Source organism: Osmerus mordax, chromosome 5 (genome assembly GCF_038355195.1).
Source record: "Osmerus mordax isolate fOsmMor3 chromosome 5, fOsmMor3.pri, whole genome shotgun sequence".
NCBI classification, from domain to species: Eukaryota; Metazoa; Chordata; class Actinopteri; order Osmeriformes; family Osmeridae; genus Osmerus; species Osmerus mordax.
In genome coordinates, this window is record NC_090054.1 from 394,109 (window position 1) to 421,825 (window position 27,717).

At 43.0% G+C, this 27,717-nt stretch overlaps 1 protein-coding gene and 1 long non-coding RNA gene across 4 annotated transcripts; both read left to right on the forward strand.

The window, feature by feature from the left end:
* Positions 1-811: 811 nt before the first annotated feature.
* On the forward strand, positions 812-26,891 carry LOC136942914 (uncharacterized). The gene is made up of 2 exons (XR_010876646.1): positions 812-895; positions 26,500-26,891. It is a non-coding gene; the product is annotated as an uncharacterized lncRNA (long non-coding RNA).
* LOC136942911 (putative nuclease HARBI1) lies at positions 16,725-20,437 on the forward strand. Of its 3 annotated transcripts, XM_067235966.1 has the most exons (13): positions 16,725-17,099; positions 17,381-17,451; positions 17,539-17,715; positions 17,806-17,867; positions 17,950-18,036; positions 18,124-18,165; positions 18,234-18,407; positions 18,487-18,505; positions 18,852-18,900; positions 19,006-19,175; positions 19,245-19,360; positions 19,457-19,568; positions 19,663-20,437. In XM_067235966.1, exons 1-13 carry the CDS (start codon positions 16,942-16,944, stop codon positions 20,031-20,033), a joined length of 1,608 nt encoding a protein of 535 aa, XP_067092067.1. In that variant the 5' UTR covers positions 16,725-16,941; the 3' UTR covers positions 20,034-20,437. The 3 variants fall into 3 exon arrangements, with proteins under 3 accessions (XP_067092067.1, XP_067092065.1, XP_067092066.1); XM_067235964.1 differs by having other exon boundaries at positions 18,852-19,175; XM_067235965.1 differs by having other exon boundaries at positions 18,852-19,175; positions 19,269-19,360.
* Positions 26,892-27,717: the final 826 nt, after the last annotated feature.

Genomic DNA, 27,717 nt, shown 5'->3' on the forward strand with positions numbered 1-27,717 from the left:
GGTTAGGGAATCGGGCTAGTAATATGAAGGTTGTCAGTTCGATTCCCGGCCGTGCAAAATGACGTTGTGTCCTTGGGCAAGGCGCTTCACCCTACTTGCCTCGGGGGGAATGTCCCTGTACTTACTGTAAGTCGTTCTGGATAAGAGCGTCTGCTAAATGACTAAATGTAAATGTATGTATATCGCAATATGGATTTTAGGCCATATCGCCCATCCCTACCCTGCAGTGTGAGGAAAAAAGCTTGGTGGAAAAACCTGAGCCACGGGCTTCTGTCACAGCTACCATCAGGTAGGCGGTATCGCAGCATCAGGACTCGCACCAGCCGACTTGACATGACAGTTTCTTTCTCCAAGCAATCAAACTCCTGAACTCTTGATCGCTAATGATACATATATACAGTAGATATATGCACCGTATTTATCAGCCTCAGGCTGGACTCATCCGATTCTGCACTAATAACATAGTGGCAACTGACAGTAAACAAACAGTTGAATGTCACCACAACATTTAATATTTATCTCCACAATTTACATCTTATATGTAAATTAGAATTTAAGGTAATTGTTATAATGCTATGATGCCTGGAACTGCACCCAAGACTTTCAGCCACTTTTGCACTTGTGTATAGAGTAGTGACAATAATATGATTTGCTTCTAAGGTATGAAGTGTGTTGCTACAGTATCTAACTGGTATAAAGATTGGTGTGGTATACAATGTGTGGAAAACTCCATTCTGGACTGTGAGCTCACGTCACTGTTAGGGCTGAGGTGTTGCGCACGCGCACAAACTTTCCATTTCCTTTTTATACCAGCTGCTAATACGAGTGGACGTGCTTTCAATATATCATACTAGCATAAAGTTAATGTTGTGTTGCCGTGTGCGTTACTGCCAATGTAAGTATATGGTTTCATGTTATTGCTAGCATTACTCTCCTCATGTTGATGTTTACTAGCAGTAGCTGTTATAACTAGTCATTTATCGCATACGTTGCATCGATTTATTCTAGCCTGTCTCCGACGCTGATCTGGAAATCCAATTGTTTTGATATCGCTGGTAGTTTAGAGTTAGCGTAACAGCATTGTGATTACGGTGCTACTGATACACTGAGTGCAGGTATTAATATATTATTATTTCAGTTGGTTTGCATAGCAATTCATAATATTGAATTATATATTCATAATTGATATGTAATTATGTATGTTTATGTCATATTCTGTATTTCGTTTATTCTACAGAAACCACACAAACATGTACAAATACTTCTTGGAATGTATGTTTATTCTACTGCAAGACCAAATGCACTCGGTTAACCTGCTGGAGGTTAAACATCAATAAACCTGTTTCTACTACACCTGAAGGTTGTGGCTACTCTCTTACCGGAGTACGTTGTCAGCTAAGGGCAAAGTAGCGTGTAACGCATACGGACTAAACACAATGTGTTAATGACATATCAGACAGTTATGAAGTGTGCTGCTATGGTATCGTACTGGCAGATAATATGTTCCTATGCTATCTGTTGCTAAGGAATGAAGTGTTTCTAAGGTATCTCCCCGTTTTGCTATGATAATTTACTGCAATAAAGTATGTCTTCTTGATAAAAAATACACTACACTATCTAACTGGTTTGCCATTTGTTGCCAAGGTATCTTATTGGTATAAAGTGTCTTGCTATGGTATCCTACCAGGATGGGTCCTTTCCTTCTGAGGTACTGGGCCATGTGGTAGATCTTGTCAGCCATGTCCCTGGTCACCTGGACAATACGGTTGCCATTAGCGTCCCACCTGTCCGTGTCCTGCTTGAGGAACAGCGAGGTGTTGGTGAAGGAGGGGGCCCCGGGACTAGCATGAAGACCAGCCCGGTCCACACTCTGGGGATATAACACACGTATGACAATTATGAGGTAAATAAGGGGTAAAAATCCTGAAAACTTGAGAGGGTACAATTTCTGGGAAAATTGTGAGGTGTGCTTGTGTTGGTTGCAGATGGGTCCGTTTTTTTACTTACATTTTACAACTGATATTTCTGCATGTTTTAAGTATGCATACTTATTATTTATAACGATTGCATAGATTAAAAGCATACATTGTTTGCTGCTCATTTTTTACACTTCATATACTACGAGTGAAGTGTAAAATGAAACAGGGTTCTCTTTTCATTTCCCTCATTGCTTCACCCCAATTGTAACTTGCTTCAAGCTTAAAGGTCCCATGACATGCTGTTTTGGGTGCTTTTATATAGGCCTTAGTGGTCCCCTTATACTGTATCTGAAGTCTCTTTCCCGAAAATCAGCCTTGGTGCATAATTACAGCTACTACGAGCAGTCCCACAATGAGCTTTCCTCAGGACGTGCCATTTCTGTGTCTGTAGCTTTAAATGCTAATGAGGAGGAGAGAGGCGGCACTATGCGCTAATGTTTACAGTGGATGTATCGCAATGGTTCGTAGCCTCGTTGCTGTAAGATGCCTCGAATCAGGTACAGTACCTCCCGGAAGATAGCTAGCTAACAAAAAACAGACACCGCGGATGTAACCAGCTATGTTTTCTGTGATAACACCACCTTGGGCTGATTTATTTCAACTATCTATGCAAGTAGCAAAATTATGTCAGACTTGTCGTTCATTAAGTCGGACTCTGCTGACTCACAGCTTGTATTGATAGTACAGGCCTTGTTATGAACGCACACGTCGTGTGACGTTGTGGCGTCGTGTGACGTCCTGATGTTTCTGACTGTGGCTAGCTTGTTAGCTACCGTTAGCTTCACTTTTTGCCACAAAAACTTAAATGATCACTAAACCGTTAAACGGAACGTTCGCAGAGACACGGGTAGCGCAATCGGGACCAAGATGGGAGTCAGGTGGCCGAGCGGTTAGGGAATCGGGCTAGTAATCAGAATGACGTTGTGTCCATGGGCAAGGCACTTCACCCTACTTGCCTCGGGGGAATGTCCCTGTACTTACTGTAAGTCGCTCTGGATAAGAGCGTCTGCTAAATGACTAAATGTAAGACGAACATTTTGACACCAACGTTGTCTATGTAGTGCAAATATTGAGGGACGAGTTAGGGTGAGAACATAATAAATAAATATAGCTGCAAGCAGCAATGTGGTGGCCAAGCAGGTCAGATAAACCAGAAGAAACTTTTGACATCTAGTCACTGCGGTGTAACTGGCTTCCTTTGCAGTGGCTTATAGTCTCGCTAAACAGAGAATCAGAGACATAACAAGCTTGTCAGCTTTGGCTGGATTTGAACCTCTGACGTTGACGTTGCCAGGACACCAATTTATCTTAGTGAGCTATTCTCAGTGCTGGAAATCAGATTTCAGTGACTGCGTAAAAATATAAGGAATTTTTCCTGTGGCAAGCGGTTGTCAGATTTGTCCCAAGTTTAAACAGCTGTAATTCAGTTCTATTTTGACATGTCAAACGCCAAATTAGGTGAATATTCGGTATTCACCAAAAACATTTTATTCATTCATTTAAAATGGCGGCCACATCAATTCAGCTGGTATCACAATTTAATATGTGTCAGACACGGGATCGCCCCTTAGAGGTTAGATGACACAACCTTTTGTGGACCTCTTTGAAACAGGGTCCCGAGCGCCTGTACCAAGTTTGTTGTCAATTCAGCGAATATTTCCTGAGATATGATCTTCATCGCCGACTTTGATCAGCTTTACTGGAATGTGAAAAGGTTTGTGAGGCTTGATCTGAAGCTAAATTTTAGCTTATTGCAGCGCCACCTAGAGGTGAAATGGCATGACCTATTTTGGACCTCTTTAGAACAGGGTCCCTAGTCCTTATACCAAATTTGGTGTCAATGTAGTAAAGAGGTGCTGAGATATGACCTCACTTCTTTTATGGTGGCTTGGTTGACGACTTTGATTGGCTGTTCCAGTCAAAAGGTTTAGATAATCAAAACACATGTGATGTATTTTGTGAGGCTTGGTCTGAAGATGATTGGTTGCTTCAACAAAGCAACCAAACAGGAAGTTGGATCAAATCTCAGCAAATCTTTGAAATATCACCACCAAACTTGGTGTGTCACGTGAAAGACACTACATCATGTTCCCATGTGAGAAGGCAAATTAATATCTTAAAAAATGATTGAAATAAAGGAAATCTAATTTATTTCTAACGCTAAAATAATGCTTTACACATCCGCCAGTCAAAAAACTTTGATTCAATCACATGTTCATAAAGACTCTTGAGAATGTTTAGTACACAAATCTCAGAAAAAGTTGACTGTAACATGAAAAGTTGAATTTTGGTGAATATTTGAAAAATGCATGCTTGGCTAATTGTTAAGGAAATTTCCAATGAAATGTCTCCCCTGACCCTCAGCGCGCGCGCTCCACATTCTCACACACTCAGCCTTTCCCTTGACACACACGCAAGCTTGGCGAGACGCATACACAACATTTCAGGAAATTGTGGGCTGACCAAGCCCCCACTCATTGCTTGGTCTTTAGCAAAGGCCCATGTGGATCTTGGTGGTATTGCATTTCCGATTTTGTATGCAATGGTAAAAAGTTCTCAAAATCCTGAAACATTGATAGTATAGGCCAAGAGTAACTACCACACCACAAATGGCCCAATATCACCCATAAGTGACGCTACAGGCCACGCCCTGATACACAAAGATACAAGGCTTTCTGGAATGGGTAGGCTCACCAAGCCCCCTCCCTTCACTCCTTGGCTTGAAATAAAAGCCATTGTGGATCTTGATGGTATTGCATTTCAGATTTGGTATCCCATTGGTAAGTCTACAGCATGGATGTTTCTATACAGTGACAATTTGTGAAGAATATACATTTTTCAATGGTTCGCAGTGTTTTGGAGGAATCCGCCATTGCTGCTTGCAGCTATATTTAGGGGCCAAGCAGCGAAGCTGCGAGGCACCTATTGTTATTGTTAGTATTATTATTATTATTCTTAAGACTGGGTGTCTATGGCAGGCCCTAGAAGCGCTTGGTCGAAAGTTGTGAAATTTGGCACACTCATTGGGGACAGTCCCCTGGTCCAATTCACAAAGTTTCATGTCCCATACTTTGGCACTCTAGCGCCACCAATGGGTCAAAGTTGAAGGTGTGTTTACACACGTTACCTTTGAACCATATGCCGCATTTTCCAAAATGAGGTATCATTGGATTCCCTGGATCAAGACAAGTTCAACACATACTATGACGTCATACCCAGTCATATAGATTCTCCGCCATTTTGAATGTTAAGGAGAAACGTTTTTTCACTACTCCTCCTACAATTCTTGTCGAATCTTCTTCAAAATGTTCACAGATGATCTTCAGACCAAGCCTCACAAAAGTTATCCTCTGGAGCTTTGATTTTTGCAACTGTTTGTTAGTTACAGCCAATCAAATTCAGCAACTGATCCGGAAAAAGGGAAGTGAGGTCATATATTAGTGAATCTTTGATGCATTGACTCCAAACTTGGTGAATGGATTCATGACCCTGTTATTAAGAGGTCCGAAAAAGGTAGGGTCATTTGAGCTCTAGGGGGTGCTACAATAGGCAAAACTGTGTTTTGACCAATAACTGTTGATTTGTTTGTCGTATTTAAGTGATTCCTATGTCTTGTGATATCTTAGGAGATCCCGTGTCTGACGCATGTTAACGCGTGATACCAGACGAATTGATGAGGCCGCCATTTTGAATGAATGAATAAAACGTTTTTTCCCTACTCCTACACAATGTATCCAATATTCACCAGATTTGGCACAGATTATCTTCAGACCTTGACATGTCAAAATAGGACTGAATTAGAGCTGTTGGGGCAACAATTTGGGCCAAATCTGACCATGCGTGCCACAGGAGAAACGGCTTACTTTTTGTATACAGTAACTGTACACAGCAATTCCAAGCGCTGAAAATGGCTCACTGGGATAAGACGGGCTCCTTTGAAGTGCAAGGTCGTAGGTTCGAATCCAGCCAAAGTCTCAAGCATGTCATGATACTGGTTTATCTGTTTAGTGATGCCAGGTATGCGACAGTAGCTGTCGAGCAGTATAATCATAATGGTCACGATAATGTTTCATTCTCAGGGGATTTATACTCAGTCAGATTTATTGTGCTTTGTCGATATAGTGATGCTACATCTAGCCAGTGCATTGGATTTCTTGCATCATAACTTCTGAACAGATTGTCATAAATCACAAGTATGGTCTCTTCTGATTCTAAGTGGCATACTAACTCGAAATATATCACACTGTCCCGTGTCTGCCATTTTGGGCGTCGGCCATTTGGAATTTTCATTAAAACAAACTCCTTGTTCGCCGTTGCTCCTATTTTCATGGACATGTAATCAAATCATTTTCAGACCACAATCACCTTGACATGTCAAAATAGGACTGAATTACAGCTTTTTATACTTGGGTCAAATCTGACAACACTTCCCACAGGAGAAACTGTTTACTTTTTTTATACAGTAACTGAACTCAGAACTCGCATGTCATGATACTGGTTAATCTGTTTAGTGAAGCCAGGTATGCCACAGTAGCTGTCTAACAGTATAATGGTAATAATTATCATTCTCAGGGGATCTATACTCAAGAAGAGTCAGATTTATTGTGCTTTGTAGATATGTGTCCTCTAACCTCTAGGGGGGTGATCCCATGTCTGACACATGTTAACTTGTGATACCAGCCGAATTGATGCCGCCATTTTGAATGAATTAATAAAACGTTTTTGTTCACTCCTCCTAAAAAATGTATCAAATATTCACCAAATTTTGGACAGATTATCTTCAGACCACAATTACCTTGACATGTCAAAATAGGACTTGGGCCAACTCGGACAACCGCTTGCCACAGGAAAAACTGCTTATATTTTTACCCAGTAACTGAACTGTGATTTGCAGCACTGAGAATCGCTCACTAGGATAAGTTGGTGTCCTGGCAACGGCAACGTCAGAGGTTTGAATCCAGCCAAAGCCGACGAGCTTGTCATGTCTCTGATTCTCTGTTTAGCGAGACTGTAAGCCACTGCAAAGGAAGCCAGGTACACCGCAGTCGCTAGTTACCTGTAGTCAAGCTACAAGCTATAGTCAATGCAATCCTCACACAAACTATCAAAATGATTTTAGATTTTCGAAACCGTTTGTCCGGTACAGCCAATCGAAATCGGCAGCAGAGCCGCCAAACAGAAAGTTGTGTCGTATCTCAGCAAATCTTTGATGGATTCATGCCAAACTTGCTGCATGTACTCGGAACACTCTTCTGAGGATATCGAAAGTTTCTTCTGGGTCATCTGACCTGCTTGGCCACCCCCATTGCTGCTTGCAGCTATATTTATAGTTAGGATAGTAATAGCAGTAGCAGATGTAGCCTATCATTGAGTGCGTTTACTCGGCTTTCTTAGTAGGATTCAATGTGTTGATTGTAGTGATGTGTCGTTCGTGAACGATTCGTTCATTTTGAACGAATCCTTACAAGGACTCGGGAGTAACGAGTCCTCTCAAAGAGTGATTCGTTCATTTTCTCGTGGCCGCGCATCGGGACTGTTGCATAGGCTCGTCCAAATCATTCGTTCATTTCCCGACTCGGTCTTCGGGTACGAGTATTTGGATCATTTTTCACGTGACCTGCATAGGCTCTGTAGTGGTAGCTAGAGGAAACAAACGATTTGATCATTTCCCGACTCGGTCTTTCTACGAGTCTTTGGATAATTTTTCACGTGACCTGCATAGGCTCTGTAGTGGTAGCTAGAGGAAACGAACGATTCGTTCATTTCCCGACTCGGTCTTTCTACGAGTCTTTGGATCATTTTTCACGTGACCTGCATAGGCTCTGTAGTGGTAGCTAGAGGAAACGAACGATTCGTTCATTTCCCGACTCGGTCTTTCTACGAGTCTTTGGATCATTTTTCACGTGACCTGCATAGGCTCTGTACTGGAGGAAACGAACGATTCGTTCATTTCCCGACTTGGTCTTTCTACGAGTCTTTGGATCCTTTTTTCACGTGACCCGCATTGTATTTTTTTGTAGGAAACTTTCCTCAGTGTCCTCATTCCCTTTCGCGTGGCCGCTGTTTTAGTAAGACGTGAATGATATTCGCTCCAGTCATCATACTGACTGGTTTTGTTATTTCACTTTACATTTACACTTACAGTTTAGTGCAGTGTAATTGTTTGCCGTGATAATTAAATGCTAGTGTGATAATAAATGACCAAATCATACAAACTGTCATGATACATTATTTTAATGCAGGAATTTCTTTTAAAATAGTATCTGCTGGTGCACATGTCATGCACTAACCTACATGAGAATATGATACGTGTTTGCAGTGGACGGATAGCACCCCCTCCCCCCCCCCCCCCGTTGAAATGAACGAATGACTCGAAAAAAGATTTGTTCATTTTACTGAACGAGATTCAAAGAACCGAATCAGTAAAATGATCCGAACTTCCCATCACTAGTTTATTGAATGAAACATACAGCAGTAGGGCCGATACAGGAAGACACGGCGACACTTTGTTGCAGAAGGATGATGGTGCAAGTTTTGTCCGTGGAGCATACAACGATTGATAAAAAGAATCATGTAGACGCGCTTATTGAGTAATCGCATAACTAATTACACATGTAAACGGAATAATTGTATGGCATAAACCGACAATTGCTAGTAATCGGATTTCTCATGGTCAAGTAAACGCACTCAGTGGCGTAGTAGAATAAAACAGTTCCATTAGCAATAGTAGTAAAAGATATATTAGCAGCACCTGCAGAGTCACCTCTTGTAAATTGTATTAGGTTGAAATACTATCAAACTCTGTCTTGTGACTCCAATAATCAGCTAATACAAATCACCTGTGTGAGAGACTGAGTGGTGCGTGTCTGTCGTTGCCACGGTGATGGTGCAGCTATGATTGCTAAAGCTTAAGTGGGTGTGCTTTGCCTTCGGCAAGGGCACAACCTTTGTTCTCTCACATATATATTATTGGGTGTGCTTTGCCTTCGGCAAGGGCACAACCTTTGTTCTCTCACATATATATTATTATTATTATTCTTTTTGCCCCCCTAAAACTCAGTCAATATTTGGCCTACATAGACAAAGTAGGTGTCAAAAGTTTCGTCTTGGTAGCGATTGAGTTGCTCCTATTGGAATTTACGTTCCGTTGCATGGTTTAGGCTGAAGTTAAGTTTTTGTGGCGAAAAGTGAAGCTAACGGTGGCTAATTTGCTAGCCACAGTCACTGACGTTACTAACGTCACTACGTCACGAAAACACGCGTGACTACCTTTGGCAGAACATTCGTTTCGCATCTGTTAACTTGGGGGATAGCTAGGCTAACTATAGCTTTACTGCAAGGCAGCTGCAGAAACGCCACAAGAAAAGAGGCCAGGGTGATAACTATTTACTCATTTTACTTTGTGATATGACACACAATTGTGATGTGTAATGTACAATATAAGCTGATATTATTAAGGAAGTACATCTACTTTCGGAAACAGTAGTCTACTATTTCACTGAAGTATTAGCATCATGACATTAGCCTGTGTTGCCCGGGCAACACATACTACAGTGGTCTATGATGTAGCGTTATCTGTTTTCAATCGTTAAAATAAACATTCCTCACATATACATTTTCGTTGTAGGATTTATTCTGACATTAGTAAACGATTTGTTGGTGAAATTACCATTACCTGTCGTTTCAAACCAGTGTAGCTCACTGCAACGCTGTAGCTTACGCGAGACACACTACAAAAACATCTACACTACACAGCTGTTTAGGAAGTCAAACAGCGACAGAACATGTTCGGCACTCTCCTTACTTAAATCAAAAGTCTATCTAACTACTAACCTGAACTTCATTGCCACAGCCTAAACGTTGTCAATCTGTTCATGAAAATAATTAATTTCAGACTAAACCGTACATGGAACGTTAAATCCAATTCAACCAATGCAATCGCTACCAAGACGAACACAGCAGTAGTCTAGTACTGTACCGTAGTAGTACAATTTACCGGGGCAGCTTCTCCACACAGGGATATATCGCATTTTGCGTTGTTACTGACAATGGTCGCTACCAGTGAGATTTTTATGAATGAGCGATTTTCCACTAAATAAATGTCAAGCTTATTTATGTTTTGGGGGGCATATTTTCAGTTAGCAGATGGTACTGTTTGAATCGCGATTCAATCTTCTACTGCCGGTAACGTCGTAGAATAATCTTCAAAGGGGGTTCTTTATTCATGAATGAATGCAATATGAGTAGGCTAAATGCTTGAAAATATCACGAGAAGGGAAAAACTTAAAAGGACGTTTAAGTCATAGAGATTAGGTCAATTTTTACACCGGTCTGCCAAATTTATTCGTTTTGATTCAACGATGAGGCTGCCTCTTGCAGGGGAAATGAGAAGACATCTATTTCATTCTACACTTCACTCGTATTTTCAGTTGTAAATGAGCAGCAAAAAAAATATGCTTTTAAATCTATGTCATCTTTATAAATAATAAGTATGCATTTTTATATAACATATACAGAAATATCAGTTGTAAAAATGTCATTCAAAAACGGACCCCTGTGCAACCGACGCAAGCAAGCACACCCAACAATTTGCCCAGAAATTGTACCCTCTCTAGTTTATACTTAGGTCGCGGACACTTTTGAAATGGTCGCCGACGAAAAAAAAAAAGTGTCGCTCAGGCAGCTGCATTTATACTTCGGCAAACAGTCGCCTGTGCTCAAGGTTCGCGTGACGTAAACAGAATCATTTTACCGTTACATTCATAGCTATGGTTACATTGTTAACACTTTGTAGCCTAGGTGATCAATCGGAGAAACTGACCATTTTAATTTTTCACTATGTGACGACATCCGCGCCAGTAGAAATTTCTCCTGGTAGGCGACACTTCTAAGCGACGGTTAAAAGTGTCGACCGAGACGTCATTTCTGTCGGCGACCTAAGTATGAATTGGGCTTAACGCGATGAGGGCAGAGAATGACAGAAATGTAGCTAGAATCCACACCTCAAACAAGTTAACCTAGACGCAAAACTACACGTCCAATCCAAAAAATAAGGATATTTTCCGAAGCCCAAGACTCTGCCGAAACCAGAGATGTCCTTTATATGTCTGTGCGGTCAGAAATACGACTCTACCAGCAGTTTCAAAATATTGTTCTTTTTGCTTTCTCTGACGATTTTGCAGATTTGCATTGGTCTCTATGGGGCGAGAGTTGGACTTTGTCTCGCTTTCGCGGGGCTGAAGCAGCATTCCAACAATAATAACTAGAGAGGGTACAATTTCTGGGGAAATTGTAGGGTGTGCTTGCTTGCGTCGGTTGCACAGGGGTCCGTTTTTGAATGACATTTTTACAACTGATATTTCTGTATATTTTATATAAAAATGCATACTTATTATTTATAAAGATTACATAGATTTAAAAGCGTCTTTTTTTTTTGCTGCTCATTTACAACTGCAAATACGAGTGAAGTGTAGAATGAAATAGATATCTTCTCATTTCCCCTGCAAGAGGCAGCCTCATCGTTGAATCAAAACGAATAAATTTGGCAGACCGGTGTAAAAATTGACCTAATCTCTTGACTTAAACGTCCTTTTAAGTTTTTCCCTTCTCGTGATATTTTCAGGCATTTAGCCTACTCATATTGCATTCATTCATGAATAAAGAACCCCCTTTGAAGATTATTCTACGACGTTATCGGCAGTAGAAGATGGAATCGCGATTCAAACAGTACTATCTGCTAACTGAAAATATGCCCCCAAAAACGTAAATAAGCTTGACATTTATTTAGTGGAAAATCGCTTTCATAAAAAGCTCACTGGTAGCGATCATTGTCAGTAACAACGCAAAGTGCGATATAGCCCTGTGTGGAGAAGCTGCCCCGGTAAATTGTACTACTACATACAGTAGACTACTGCTGTGTTCGTCTTGGTAGCGATTGCATTGGTTGAATTGGATTTAACGTTCCGTTGTACGGTTTAGCCTGAAATTAATTATTTTCATGAACAGATTGACAAAGTTTAGGCTGTGACAATGAAGTTGAGGGTAGTAGTTAGACTTTTGATTTACGTAAGGGGAGTGCCGAAAATGTTCTGTCGCTGTTTGACTTCCTACAGCTGTGTGGATGTTTTTGTAGTGTCTCGCGTAGGCTACAGCGTTGCAGCGAGCAACACTGGTTTGAAACCACAGGTAATGATAATTTCACCCACAAATTGTTTACTAAGTAATGTAATAATAAATCCTACAACGAAAATGTGTTTGTGAGGAATGTTTATTTTAACGATTGAAAACAGATGCATCATAGACCACTGTACTATGTGTTGCCCGGGCAACAGAGGCTAATGTCATGATGCTAATGCTTCAGTGAAATAGTAGACTACCCAAGCCGCCACCCCTCGCCCCTCGGCTTGAAGCAACGGCCCCGGTGGATGTAGGTGGTATTGCATTTCGTGTTTGACTTCCGACTCTTCCGGTCGTTTTTATTCTATTAAAGATCCTGTAAAGTAAATTCCATGTTTTGCTTCTAAGTACATTATATACGTGTGAAATGAGTTCCTGAAAGCATGTGCAAAGCGCTAAAACTTTGTCGCACTGAAATGTGGAGTTAGACCGAAGAACAGTTTCTCTTCCGTTTTCAGATCAGGTTTTAATGGGCGGAGTAAAAAAATGCCCTATCTACGTCATTTCGCCCCATCTACGTCAGATCACTGAATGGCTCCTCCTGCTGTACTATTATTGTAGTTTACATCAGCTAGCTAGCTAGCTTCAGGATGTGTCTCCCACCACCCGCAACTGCATCTTCCCTGGATGCAAGAACTCCAGCTGCGCTGCAACGCCATTTAAGTTCCCTGTTGATAATGAAAGGAAAAATATGTGGATAGATTTTGTGAAGAGCCACGCTCAGGGAAAGCTTCGGATAAACTCCAACAGCCGCCTCTGCGCCACTGACCATTTCACGGTGGACAGTTTTAACATGGACCAGAGACAGACGGGGTTCACCAACACACGGCTTCTCTTGCAGCGCAGAGCCGTACCGAGCATCGCCCCCCTGGCCGTTCATCCTCCAGTCGCACCTGGACCATCCACCACCGCCAGCAGTTCATCACTCAGTTCTGTTTGTTATAATTATACTAGATAACTTTTCCAGAGGTATCTCTGCTATAATTAGTGCAAACCGCTAACTTGATATTAGGCTACTCAGTGTAGAATGATGGTATTTTGGTGAAACGGTAGCTAATGTGTTAGAAGTAGCCTAGTTGAGAGCTCACTGTCTGCTGTCTCTGGTGTCTCACTGTTACAGCTCAGGGGAACATTTCATTTATATGCATCTGTATGTTTCACTCATTGAACAAATACATTCTAATTCTATACTGTTTTGTTCGGCTTGACGTAGCGTCCATTATCTGGGTCGTAGGTGGCTTGAGAGAGGCGGCGCCTTCCAGCGAGGGGGCCGAGCTTCAGCTCCTTCAGGCGACACGCCCCCCCCAGTCTCGAACAGAGAAGACTGATGATTTTCTTACGATTTCAAAGCCTAATTTAACATACTTGTCTGTGTTTTTTTTTCATTCGAATTTGGATGGGTAGTTAATAACACATTATTCTGTGGTGTGGTGAACTTGAAACTCGTTTTTAATTCCACTTTACAGGATCTTTAACTCCAGTCAACATTTACAAAACTATCTCCCCCAATAATTTTTGTTCGATTCTCGAACCTGGCTCATAGTACTAGCTTTTTCATAGAATAATTTTTCCTGATTTTTGCTAAGTTTGAAACAAATCCGAAATGGGTAAACTAGCACCCCATTTATTTGCTTACGTCAATAAAAGTTGCCTGCAAATGTGCTCGCGGATACTAACAGGGCACGAGCACAAAAGTTCACATTGGCCGATAGCCGATTTACCTGGAGCTGAAAGAAATGGCTTGAGTTGCCTGCCCTGTTGTAGCAAGTTTAGCAAATGGTTGTCACACATACATGAAATGTTATTAATATTGTTTATTCCCGTTATTTTAAAATAGATTTGATTTTTCGGAGCAAAGATGAAGATTAATAGTACTTTAACTGATAACCACAATAGGAAATGATATATATATTTAAATAATATTAGTCTTGCCTTCAGAAGCTTTTGTTAAACACACTCAGTATTCTTTTTTTGATCGTGTCAAAGCCAGACTCCTTTTGTGGGACAATGAAGGTCCTCAGTGACTCTGTTTCACCCCCACTTATATCTGATGGAAACGTCTTGTATATAGTTCTGTTAATATGCCCCTTTCAAAGGCACGTTCAATAAAGTAGATTATATTTTAGACACACAGTCGTAAATAAAAATACAACCAACGCAATCGCTACCAATACGAAACTTTTGACACCTAGGTTGTCTATGTAGTCCAAATATTGACTGATCCTTAGGGGGGCGAAAATAAATAAATAAACTAGAAACGGCTGTTACTGCGAAACAGCAGTGAGAATGCTGAAAACCTGAATGGGGATAGCTTACCATGCTAAAAAAGTTAAAAATTGTGAAAATTTAGTAGAAAGTTATAAGCTGAAGCGCCTGAAAGGTATTTTTGAAAGGGGCTGGAGCTGGACGAAGGTATAAAACTACAGAAAAGAGAAGAAAAATGCAAAAAGAGAAATAATTCTGAAGAATTTGAAAATTTTGCTGAAAATTATTTGCTGGAGTTTCAAAAGGCCTGAAATGTATGTCAGAAAGGACCTGCAGCAAGATGAAGGCAGAAAACTACAGAAAAGAGAAGAAAAATGCAAAAGTACTGACAGTTGGAAGGTAATGCTGTGAAAGGTATTTTTGAAAGGACCTGGAGCAAGATGAAGGCAGAAAAGAGAAGAAAAGAAGAAGAAAAATGCTAAACAATAAGGGCAAAATTTCAAAAAGATGAGCTGCAGGAAAATGTGAAAATTTAGCAGAAAACCAGTTGCTGAAGTCTGGGTTGAACAAATTTGAAGGTAAAAGGACTTGAGCTTGCTGGAAAAACTTAGCAACCGTTGGTCATTGGCAACAGACTGGCAACATTTTCTAACTTAGAATCTAGGTTTCAGGTTCAAGACGGAGGAGAAACTAATCATGTGTGCCTGCACACCCAGTCCTTAATTTAAGATGACATCAAAATAATAATTCATAGTGCAGGGTTACCAATGTTGTCGTTGTCCCTGGTGAGTTTTTTATACTTAAATAATAAGATCATGCTACATCTAACCAGCGGATCATTTCTTGCAAGTGTGTCAAAGTGGTATTTTTACAGACTGTATTAACACCGTAGGCTTGAATAATAACCGAAGGCGTGAAGCTAGAGAGAGGATGCAATGGAAAATTTCCTACATAAGCTAGATCTACTGCATCAAATTGAAAACGGAGACCATCTTTTGATTACAGACAAGTTCCTTAACCTCTGTTGTCAATATCGCCAATAAAAAGTAAATACTCTTCAGTTACGAAGCATGTGTTTGTAGCAGTGGCGGTTCTACATTGACTTGTAGAACCCCCCCCCATTGAAATCAAAAGACTGTTATGGTAAGACCGATTATACAGCTAAAACAGCCTGGGGTCAAATTGACACCAAACATAATAGAAGGGTTACATAAACATGCCCTTACACGCTAAATGTCTGTTATTACATGCTATATTAATATAACTTTTAGGGAGGAACACTTTTAGTTATGACGTTGAACTATACTTTGTCACGAAATATAGTTGTAGCAAATAGCAAATTTTCGTCTTTGAAACTACCTACAGATTTGAAAATTCCGTTGGCTAATTACAGGGCCTAACCTAAATAATGAAAATAAATAATAACTGAACTTGTAACAGTTTTGTTGCAAAGCACACTATTATGGTGAAATGTTATCTCGTGTTTGTTGAGTTAAAACCGAAATATTGTTGTTGCATAGCAAGCATCATAGCAAAAAGGCTAACAAACGTAAGAGTTAGCCTATACCCATTTTTTTTTCAATTCGCCATTTCACACAATTAAAAAAAAAAACAAAATGTGCAGGAACATTAGGCCTATATTTATAATATTATGAATTGTCCGTTCCATTTGGGAGACCCAGTCAGATGAGCTGTCTGTCCCTCTCCCCTTTTTTCACACAGCTTCTGTGCACGGCACCTTCTCAGCAAGCAGGGGTGCCTGCAGCTGCCTGAAGGGGGCGCCAATTCCCCACACAGTGAAATGATAGAAAAGAGAAAACCGCTTCGCGGCGCAGATATTTTTATTTATTAATTTTATGCTCGTGCGACCCCCACGTGACATGAAAAAATGCCGCCCCGGGCGGCTGCCCGGTCCGCCCGTGCCTAAAACCGCCCCTGGCTTGTAGCTAGGTAATGAATGATAGTTATTAGACCGTATGTGACCTGGTTTTGCCGTTCTATTAGCAGCCATGATGACAGTAGCGTCACTAGAATAGCCATAACTAACAAAAGATCAAATGTCGAATCTGTCCGCTGTTCTACATTGCCCACATAATTACGTTTCTTATATACTATGTAATAATTGGACCAATACGCTGTTCCTATTGGTCCAGAAGACGTTCTCAAAAGTTAATAAATCCGTTTATATACCTCCTGAAAGTTCGCAGATGTAAATAAACGTTTTTACGGACCTAGCAACAAGCGGTTGCGTTGGAGATGTAGCCATTGACCTTAACAACGTGGCATCTGCTCGGCAACAAAGTAGCCTAAATTGCCAAAAAAAAAAACTAAAACAACCAAATATGGTTTTTGCACAGGGGCCTGTTGCACAAAAGTAGAATTAAGACATCCGGGATAAATGACTCAGCTGAGCTCAATGAAGCCAAAACATGTGCGTCCAGGCTTAATTGGTTGCACAAAGACCAAGCCAGGATGAGCAGACACGGATTCATTAAGCCAGGTGAAACCAATCCTGGATAGGTGCGCGCTCACGGCTCACTCAAATAGACCCCGCCACAGATCACAGATTAACTGATTTACCATGGCAACTAGAGCCGCGTACTTTTCCCCGTCGGAAGCACAAATCCTCATGGAGGCATACGAGGAGGTAAAAGATATAATTAAGAAGAAAGGCAACACCGCCACAGTGATAAAGCAAAGAGAAAAAGCGTGGCAAAGTATTGCAGACCGCCTGAATGCGTAAGTAGTGCACAATTACATACTCACCGCTCCGCTGAAACATCACAATTACAATTCAAATATTTAATTCACATCTCCAAAAATGCAGTTGTACTGTAATTATGAAACGGTTAAATTTTTTATTGAAATGCACTGCAGATATGAGTGAAATTGTGTAAAGTAACTCCATCACACTGTATAAAGCTATGATAAATTTTTTGATATTTTTACTGAAAACAAGACAAAAATACCAAGTAATTTTTTGCAGTGTGACTCCATTAAATATGTGTGTGTGTGTGTAGATTAAACATGAACGGGCCAAAACGGACATGGCAGCAGGTCAAAATCAAATACAAGAACATTCTGCAGAATGGTATGGTCCCTGACTAATATTTAACAAAGCACAAGCATATATTGTACCCAGAAGGTGCCTGCTCACACATTGTCTGTACTGTTTTAGCAGTGAAAAAGAATACCCACAGACAAGGCACGGGTGGTGGGTCACCAAAGGCTGACCTTACCCCAGCAGAGGACATGGCCTTGGAGCTAAATAAAGGCAGGCCCGTCTTAGAGGGGATCCCTGGGGGGAAAGAGACGAGCATAGGTTCCTCCCAAGATGCCACCCGCTTCATTCAAGGTATGTCCTTCCATCTCTACATGGGATACAACCACATTCATATTGAATCAATTTGGACTGTCTGACTTTGGTTTACCTATTGCCTTGCAGTGTCTGGCAGCACTGTGTTCCTGTTAGAGCCACCAGCACAAGCACCAGACGATGCTGATCCAGTGAGTACTCCATCAAAGGCATACTGTAGGCCTGGCATGTCTTGTCTACTAGCTTCAATATGAATCCGATTAAATGTGATAGGGTGAAGGCCCCAGTGCAGCAGCAACAGCACATGATGGAGACGATGATGAGGAGGAGACCATCTCTCTGGATTCCAGAAGGCATGAGGTATCATGTTAAGACTGTGAAAGTACTATTTACTCTACAATGGTGAGGAGTCCTCATCAAAATCAAAAAATCTAATTTCTTTTACAGGACCCAGATGCTATACAGTGGGAAAACCAGCCTGGCAACATAGTGCGTATTAATAAAAGGACACCACATCCTGCCAAATTCCAGCTGCGCTAATTGTATTGTGTTCACAGAGCTCACAAGCTATCAGAAAGTTGTATGGCAACCACCTCCGGCGCCAAATAGAACTGGCAGACATAGACATTCAGTACAAGAAGAAAAAGATGGAAAATCTTGCACTGGAGTCCGAAATAAAAAAGAGGACAATTAGGAAACTGGACCTTGAAATAAAAAAACTTGAGAGGGAGGTGAGATATGCCTTCAATGTACACTGTATGCTAACTGTAACACAAATGTATTAATCATTATTTTTCTTTCCTCCCCCAGCTCCAAGAAGATGACACAGCTGAAAATAAAAATTAGGTATATTCTCGTAAAGTCAAGTGAGCCATGACATATGAGCTCTTATTGTGAGCACACAGGACGGTGGCATCTTTCTAAGGTTTTTTTTATTTTCCCAGCAATCAGTACAACCAAGTCATCGTTATAAGGCATCGCCCTCTTTTGCCCACCCCCCCAGCACCAGGTGTGGCCACTAGCCTATATGAAGGCCCAAAATTGTGTGTTCCTTTCTGCTCTGACAATGGCATGCCCATTCGTGCGAGATGTGGTGGATGAAGAAGCACTTGTGCTGAGGAGAGCCTTCAGGCGAGAAAGGGTCTTCAGGGACCGGTTGGACCCACTGGCCTTCCCTGATGACCATCTATATGAAAGATACAGGTTTTCTGCAGATGGCATCAGGTATCTATGCAGACTACTGGGTCCCAGGATTAAGCACCGCACTGCACGGAGCCATGCACTGAGTGTGGAGCAAATGGTTTGTGTGGCCTTGCGCTTTTTTGCTAGTGGAGCCTTCCTGTACTCAGTGGGGGATGCAGAACAGCTGAACAAGGCCACAATTTGCCGCACAATAAGGAGTGTGTGTCTGGCTATCAAAGCATTAGCAGATGTCTTCATCTCCTTCCCTGGCCACAGAAGACTCTGTGACATCAAAGAGGAGTTCTATAGGATTGCAGGTAAGAGGATCTACAAATTACAGGACAACTGTTAACACATAGTAGGATACTCATTACTTTGTGTGACAGGTTTCCCCAATGTCATTGGTGCAGTGGACTGCACACACATAAGGATAAAAGCCCCCTCAGGTGCCCATGAGGCCGATTTTGTGAATAGGAAATCCTTTCACAGCATTAATGTTCAGGTGAACATAACTTTTTGATATTGTCCATTGACGAACACTCTGCATTGCCAGTGATGTGCATTGATTGGTGTAATATTCCTCATCTTATGATTTCAGATGGTCTGCAATGCTGACTGTGTGATCAGCAATGTTGTGGCAAAATGGCCTGGCTCAGTCCATGACTCCAGAATCTTTCGGGCCTCTGAAATCTATCAGTGCCTATCACAAGGTAAGCCACACAACCCCTATTTATAACCATCATGGCTGTGTCAAGAATATCACTGTGTTTATGAGGTAGTAATGATGAGATTTTGTGTTGACAGGTGAATTCTCTGGTGTGTTGCTGGGAGACAGGGGGTATGGCTGCCAGCCTTTTCTCCTGACACCTTTCACAGACCCCCAGGAAGCACAGCAGGCCTACAACCATGCCCATGCCAGGACCAGGGCCAGAGTTGAAATGACCTTTGGCCTCCTGAAGGCACGCTTTCACTGCCTTCACAAATTAAGGGTCAGCCCTGTTAGGGCATGTGATATTACTGTGGCTTGTGCTGTCCTCCACAATGTGGCCTGCCTGAGGAAGGAGAGGGCCCCCAGAGTGCCACCAGCCATGGACTGGGACAATCCGGCAATCTTCCCTGATGACGACAGTGGTCGGCTGCTGAGGGACCAATATGTGTTGAATTATTTTAGTTAGTATGTGTGCTTTCAATTTTGGTTAAATATGTCCTGCGGTGGCAGAGGAATTTGGGTTTTTTTGGGTTCGTTTTTTTACGAATTTGGCCTCTTATGATGTTTGTGCGGTATACTGTGTGTAATACAAGGCTGCAGGGAGGCTACTGCATCCATTCATTTGTCTGTTCAGTTGATGTGTATGGATTTGTCCTGCATTTATTTTAGTGTGCAGACATGCAGGGTGTGTTATATACAGACCTTTGAATGTGTATGTATCATTTTGTATAATATGCTTGGATTCTGTGCTTTCCATCTTGTAGAGTCACTGTGACTTCAGTTTCGAAAGGAGCTGATGGTTTACCTGCTTTGTTTTGTCCTTATTCAATAAAGGAACATAATGTTACACATTGTGTTTTTATATTCATATGGAATGTGTATTTGTTTATATGACAGAGTACTAGGGCCACACTGAAGAAAAAGGATAAAGTCATAAATTTATGAGGCTGGTTCTTTCTGCAGAAAAGCTACATATTGTTTTTACAGTTTTGATACTTATGACAATGTGATACTTAATATTCTGGCACATCAGCATGTCTTTGTTTATGAAACCATACTGAAGTACAATTTCACGAAATGCCCCACATCTGTCATTTTAACAACTGTCCTCCTTTAAAACAACTGGTTACAATATTATGACTTGTGTTTTTTTCCCCTCTGTGGCCCTAATATTCTATCATTTTATATATAGCCTTATAGTCTATGGGAAACTGTAAATTATCTAATGAAAGCAACATCATCTAAAAATCATTTTTTATCCAAAATCATTGAAATTAATGATCACAAACGTTTAAATAATGACAGTGGGTCTAGTTATATGTGATAACAATGTATAGTGAGCAGTGAAATAACTATTGGTTTCCATTTGTGGTGACTGCTGACTGACATTAGGGATGAGATTAAATAGATCCTGGAATTTAGCCTGGTCTGGAGCAGGCTAGCTCCACAGAATAAATCTCCATGGTAATTTATACCATAACATATCCTCCTGCCCCCTATCCATCTTTAGTGCAACCGGATTACGGATCAATTGAGCCAGGATCACCAAGATATCCTGGCTTAATCCCTTATCCTAGTTTTGTGCAACAGGCCCCAGGTCTGCAAACGCCCCGCAATCGCTTCCCGTTTTAAAGAAGTATCTGAAGCAGACAGAAGACGAATTGATGTTGTTGATATGTTGCCTTGGAGATGTAGTGACGTCACAAGTTCAAGTGCAGCTGATTGATCTGACAACATGGCGTCTGCTCTAGATTTGATGTGTTTGATTTGGGATTTGATTTGTTTACTCCTCGACAGGTCAGCAAACGCTTTGTCGCCACGGTTTACAAAGGCGTTTGCAGACCTGTCGAGGAGTAAACATTTGCTGTATATTTCATTCCAAGACTGCCTAAACCATAGATATCCTTTATGTGTCTGTGCGGTCAGAAATACAACTCCTTTGGCAGTTTCAAAAACGTTCATGGTGCGTGTTTGTTTGGTTGCCAGGGTGATGGCGCAGCTGTGATAGCTAACGAGCTAGGCAGAGAGAAAAACGAACATTTACCCAGCATCCACACCTCAAACAAGTTGACCTAGACGCAAAACTACACGTCCAATCAATAAAATGAGGATATTTTCCGAGACCCAAGACTCTGCCGTTTCAAAATCTTGTTTTTGCTTTCTCTGACGAATTTGTCCCAACATTTGCATTAGTCTGTCTCTATGGGGCTTGAGACAGACTTTGTCTCACTCTCGGGCTCCTCACGCAAAAAGTAAATAACTGTGGGTTTCCATACCCATATGAGTCCGACCAGCACAAGCACGGCATCGTTTTGGTCCAAAATGAAGCTTGAAAAGTTAATATTGTGGCCGTGAGGGCAAAAGTGCCATAAAAAAAAAAAAAACGTTTCGGACTCTGCTGTCACTCTGAATTTGCGCAACATTCCAGTGATGGGTCGTTCGCGAACGTCGGGAGCTGGCTCGCATATCTGAAGAGCCGACTCAATTTTTAATAGATTAATACAGCCTATAAAAACTATATGATTATGAAATAATGAATTTTAATTGTATTTAAAATAATTGACTAATTCAAAGAACAACCAAAAAATACTTGTAGGCTTAAAGGCGCACACGATCATCCTCACATTCTGTTCCTGTCAATCCTGCATGAGGGAGGGCCGAGCCAACTCACACACAGTCAGAGAGTAGTCAAAACTCGGAGGAGAGCCATGACAAATCAATGCATTTTTAAAGATATGTGGTTACGGTCGAGTATGATTTCATTTAATAATTTAATTCAAATTGTTTTCACACCCATCATAGTCAAATTCATAGTTAAAACATGTATTTTTTAAAGAGCCGTTCGGGAGCCAAAAGAGCCGGCTCTTTTTGGTGAGCTGAGCCATACGAGCCGGCTCACGAAAAAGAGCCGGAATGCCCATCACTAATTCCAATGCCTCACTCTAGCTCTCTACATAGAAACCCATGTAAATCTCAGAAACGGTTTGAAAAACTCATGAAACATAATCAGTGATATAGAAAAAAGTTGAATAGATATCAAAAACATGAATTTTTTTAAAAAAAATTAGGATTTTGTCAACATTTTAAAGTTTAAATGGTGGCTGAAAAGGCATAGCACCCATGGCCTGAAACTGCTGAATTTTATGATAACTGAACGGTTTTAATAGCTGAAGATTTGAAGGCGCTGAAAGGTGTCTTGGAAGAAATAGAAGAAGAAGAAGCTTGAATAAAGATTCAAATAACAATACTTGGAATGCTGAAGCAGCATTCCAACAATAAAAATAATTTTCTTTTAACCTTCGCAATGTGGGGGGTCTGAGACAGCCCAACGGTTAAAAGAAAATGCTTCATTTTGTTTTGGTATGCGGTAAAGTTGTCGCAATACGATGGTGGGTCACAATGACTGAAGATAACACAAGGGTTATCTTCGGGTCGTTATCTTCAGGTCATTAAATGAATATGTATGAGAGGGAATATAGGTTGAACCTTGGCATGAGCAAGAACACCCAATAAACAATCAAATACTAGATGTATTACCTGCTTGGTAAGAACTGCCACAGCTGCAGAAAAAACACCCACCTGTTGTTTCTCTACTGCAGATTCATGTTTGGGAACAACAGATGCATTTACATCCATCTCTACAGTCTCCATGATCTCTGGACTGTGTACCGCTTGGGTTGTCACAGCTATTCTATGTAACGCATGTTCCTCTTCTCTCACATCTACCCTGGGTGGATTTATGCTGGGCATTGTGCCCTGTAGGCTGGTCTTGACCTGGTCCTTCACCCACGGGTGGATCCCATCCAGCTTCCAGACCTCCTCAGCTATGTAGCGTGCCTTAGCTGCCCAGCACTGCACCAAGACCTGCAGGCTCAGGGTCTCGCAGGTGCAGCGGCTCTCCTTTACCAACCTGGCTCTGCTCAACACATCTGAGATCTGAAAAGACAGGTGGTCGCTGAACGCTCTGAGGCTGGAGCGAGCCCGAGGGTCCCGGATGTAGTTGAAGCAGTCTTTGAGCCTCTCGGTGGCAGCTTTAATGTTCTGTAAAAGCAGCTCTGCGGCGTCCTCAAACTGACGCTCCACTTCCTGTGCTCGTTCATCGTCTCTGTGGCTCTGGGCAGCGGAATAAGCCAAGTCAACAACATGTTGAATTTCAGTCACATACTCCTTGTTGTGGTTGTTCAGGTGTAAAGCCATCACCCTTAACCTGATGAGAAGCTGCCTGTTTAGGATCTCTGACTGCGCCAGTTGTAAAATTCCTGATGTCAACCCCTTGCTCTCCACCACCCCCTGCAGGTAAGTCTCTGTCAGGACCTTTAACTCATCCTGGAGCTCTGACAACACCTTGACCTTATAGCTGCTCTTACAGTTCAGGCAAGTCAGTCTGGCTGCTTCCTGGACCCTGAGGGACTTCTCAGACATGGCTGCCAGCCTCTTCTGGGGTGTCAGAGGCTCTATGTGCCTTAACGCCCTAACCCCTGGGGACTCCAGGATCTTATCCAGGGAGTCTAGGAGCACCTGAAGTGACAGAGCCCACAGCAGCCCCAGCCCCTCCAGCAGGTCAGGCTGACAGGTCTGGGAGGTGACCTGCTCTGCCAGGTACCTGCTGTGGTTGTGGGCCTTGTTCAGTTTGCTGTGTAGCATGGTGAAGCTCTCCTGGCAGTCTGCTCTCACAGGTATATCTGATGCAGTCAGGAGCTGCACTGCATTGGCACACAGACTCATCACCTTGCCCAGCTGCGGAGCAACACTGGGGGCTGAAGTGTGAAGAGTACTGGAGATAATGTGGTACCAGGGTTCAGCTGCTGGCAGAAGGACTTTCCGCATGTTGTTGACCAGGTCAGTGAACATTGTGCTGTGTCTGTAAAGGCTGTTGATGCCGCGCCTGGCGCTCATGGCTGTCTCCTGGGCCGTCTGCACCAGCAGAGGGGTCAAGGACAGCAGCTCCACCCTGAGGGCACCCAGGGTATGACCATCGGCAGCAGTGACCAAGACCGGGGCTTCTTTCGCAGCTTGAGCATAGCAGTTGGACAACTCCAGGACATGGGTACACGCTCTGTTGAGGATGCTCACGTCCTTCTCTCTTGTCACAGTCACAACTTCACACAGGAGGGACAACAAGTCCACATCTGAGGTCTTGGTGGGGATCTGTTTTGGGTCATTTAAAACAACAGGAGCCATACAATAAGCCTTGTTATGCTTAGGTGGTGGTGGTGCTTGGACTATTTCTTCAAAGTCCTCCTCTTCAGCTTGTGAGCCTCTGCAGTTATCCTCCTCCAGGGCAGGAGGATGCAGGCCAGTGGAGTCCGCTCTCCAGGTTGGTTCTGGAGCCAGTCTGTCTGGGCCGGGCTCAGGGACCACCTGGGCCGCCCGGGCCCCCACCCTGAGAGGACTGAGGAGGTGAGGGTGCAGCTGGCCGTCCAACCCCTCCCTCAACACCTTCACCTGACGGATCGCGATGGAGATGTTCTGAGAGAAAGCAGAGAAAGCCTCCATGTTGAGACAGGTTCCGGAGCTCGTGTCTGTGATGGAACCAGATAGCTTGGTGTGAGAGGCCTCTGCCTGCCTGAGCAGAACCAGCAGGCCGTTCCTGTAGATGGGGCTGTCACTCCGGCCCACATACCTCCTCACGCAGCGCAGCACCTGCCCCAGGTGAGCGGCTAGGCGACGCGTATGCTCGCTGAACAGTGCTGTTCTCTGCTGCTTGTATGCAGAGTCACACCCACGCTGAGCAGCGTCCATCTCTGCCACCGCCAGGCTGGTGAACTGTCGCACGTCAATGACATCATACAATGCATCCTGTAGCTGATACGACTCCTCCCTCCAGCGCTGGCACATACCAATGAGGCTCTGGACAGCCTCCACACTCTTCTTTGATTGGCTATCTAGCTCCAGGGATAGAGAAGCTAAACCTGCTCTCAGTCTGTAGAGGCTAGCGGAAGAGTTCATCACATTCTCCAGACTCTGGGTATCTGCAGCAGACGCCGACAGGAAGCCAGCCACCTGGATGGTCCTGTCAGTCTGGCACAGGAAGTCCTCCAGTGATGTCTGCAGGTGGAAGGAAGCTCCTGGAGCCCCAGACTCCTCCAGTGGAGGTTCCCTGTCCCTCACACTGCTGGCTGCATCCATCAGATACTCACAGACAGTTGCTGCCTCTACGAAGGTGTCCAGGACCTGATAAAGCAAAGCTGTCACCAGAGCAGCGTCTAGCTGCAGGACCTGCTGGGTCAGGGCCCTGCTGATGCTCTCTACCTGCTGCCAACGCATCCCTTCATCCTCCTCATCTTCTTCATCCTCCTCTTCCTCCTTATCCTCCTCATCATGAGGAGCTTGAGGAAGCTTGACAGTCCTCAACAGCTGGGCTTGGTCAGCCCAGAGCTGGAGGACATGTCTGCAGTGGTCCACCACCCTCTGCTGGCTGGCTCTGCGGGAGCGGCACACCACTTGCATGCAGTGGAACACCAGGTCCCTCAGCAGGCTGTCCAGCCCTTGGTGTGAGGATGGGGAGGAAGATGAGATGGCTGGGAGGGCCAGGAGGTGCAGCAGGCGGTCTCTCTTCTCAGTGTAGAAGCCACAGGATCTGGGTGTTGCACTGGGCCCCTTGCTCTTCAGCGTGGTGATGATGTCACAGATGGTGATTTCCACCTTCTCCAGGATGTAGCTCCTAGCTTCCTGAGCCTGGCAACACAGTCAGACATGGACATTAGCCTGGCAACACAGTCAGAAATGTACATTAGCCTAGCAACACAATCAGACAAGGACATTAGCCTAGCAATGCAGTCAGACAAGGACACTAGCCTAGCAACACAGTCACTCAGTGAAGGCCCCCTAGAACCTTCAGCCCTGCAGTAGATATTTACATTGTATTTATATAACAGATGCTTTAATCCAAAGCGACATACAGATACTGCCCTTCCCTGCTCTACCTGCAGGCTGTCTGGGTGTGTGATGGTGGTAACCATGGCAGTGTGGAGCATGGAGATGCACTTCCTGAGAGTGTCCAGGCAGCAGTGGAGCTGCTCCGCCAGACCTGAATCTTGCAAAGTAGCAGCCCTCCCCTGGACCAGGCCACGCAGCTGCACCAGCCTCTCAGAGAAGCTCTGGAAGGAGCAGAACAGGGAGGGCATGTCCCTGCTGGAGCCCACCCCCCCCAGGCTCTCCAGGACCCCCTCTGCTGCTGACACCACCTTCCTCACGCAGGAGTCATCCTCTACCTGGAGCACCTGCGAAGACGGGGGGTGGGAGGAGTCTGAGCACATTTATAATCTATGCACTGTTAATGATCATGTCAGTTCATGTAATTAAAAAAAATCTTTTTATTGTTTGCTGTCCTTCGACCTATAGAGTGTTGTAGCACTAGAGATTATATATTATGAGCCCAAACCCAGAGACATATTTTATAGATATTTTTTTTCCAGCGTTGTTCACCTTTCTCTCTCTGACTGCATCATCACATAAAACTCTACTGTGTTGGCACATGCCACTTGTGAAATGTGGGACAATGTGGGGAGTTTTTAAATGGGGGTAAATAGATTACGGTAGTTTGTAATCTTTAGTCGCACACTGTGCTTAAAAATAATTATTCTGGTTCGCACATATCTATTTTTAGGGGCAAATGTGTGTGAAATACTCGCACTGTAGAGCCCTGGAAAGGGTTGTCTACACGTTTACAAATATCCATACATTTACAAATATGAACACACATCTGCAGATTTCTGTTCACACTAACATGCATTTGGGGCTCGTGCTACACATTTAAGGACAAGGTCAGCAATTGTGAATACTTCTGCTACAGTATTGATGAGGTCAAATGTATTTTTAATAGATCATGGTATTGTACAAACACAACAGTCACAGGTCACAGGTTTAAATCCCCCCAGTAGTATACATCTCCTAAAGGAATGTGAACATCAGAATCAGAATTGGTGTTTATTCGCCATGAAAGTTTGCACAAACAAGGAATTTCCTTTGGCAGGAGAGCCTACCTAGGCAGCCATTTTCGGCACCAACTAGAAAGTTACAGCATAACATGAGGAGAGGGGAGGAGAGAAAAAGGCAACCCCCAGACAATGCTCCTAGAGGAGTACAGTGTGGGAACAGACAAAAACCTCAGCACATAAGCCCAACAACATTTACAAAAACACGTGACT

Bases quoted from the DNA above. Each gene is read 5' to 3' on its own strand.
- LOC136942911 (XM_067235964.1), top strand. From the start codon at position 16,942: ATGGCAACTAGAGCCGCGTACTTTTCCCCGTCGGAAGCACAAATCCTC. The intron at 17,868-17,949 runs GTGAGTACTCCA...TAAATGTGATAG, and splicing joins CACCAGACGATGCTGATCCA to GGTGAAGGCCCCAGTGCAGC. The intron at 19,569-19,662 runs GTAAGCCACACA...TTGTGTTGACAG, and splicing joins CTATCAGTGCCTATCACAAG to GTGAATTCTCTGGTGTGTTG.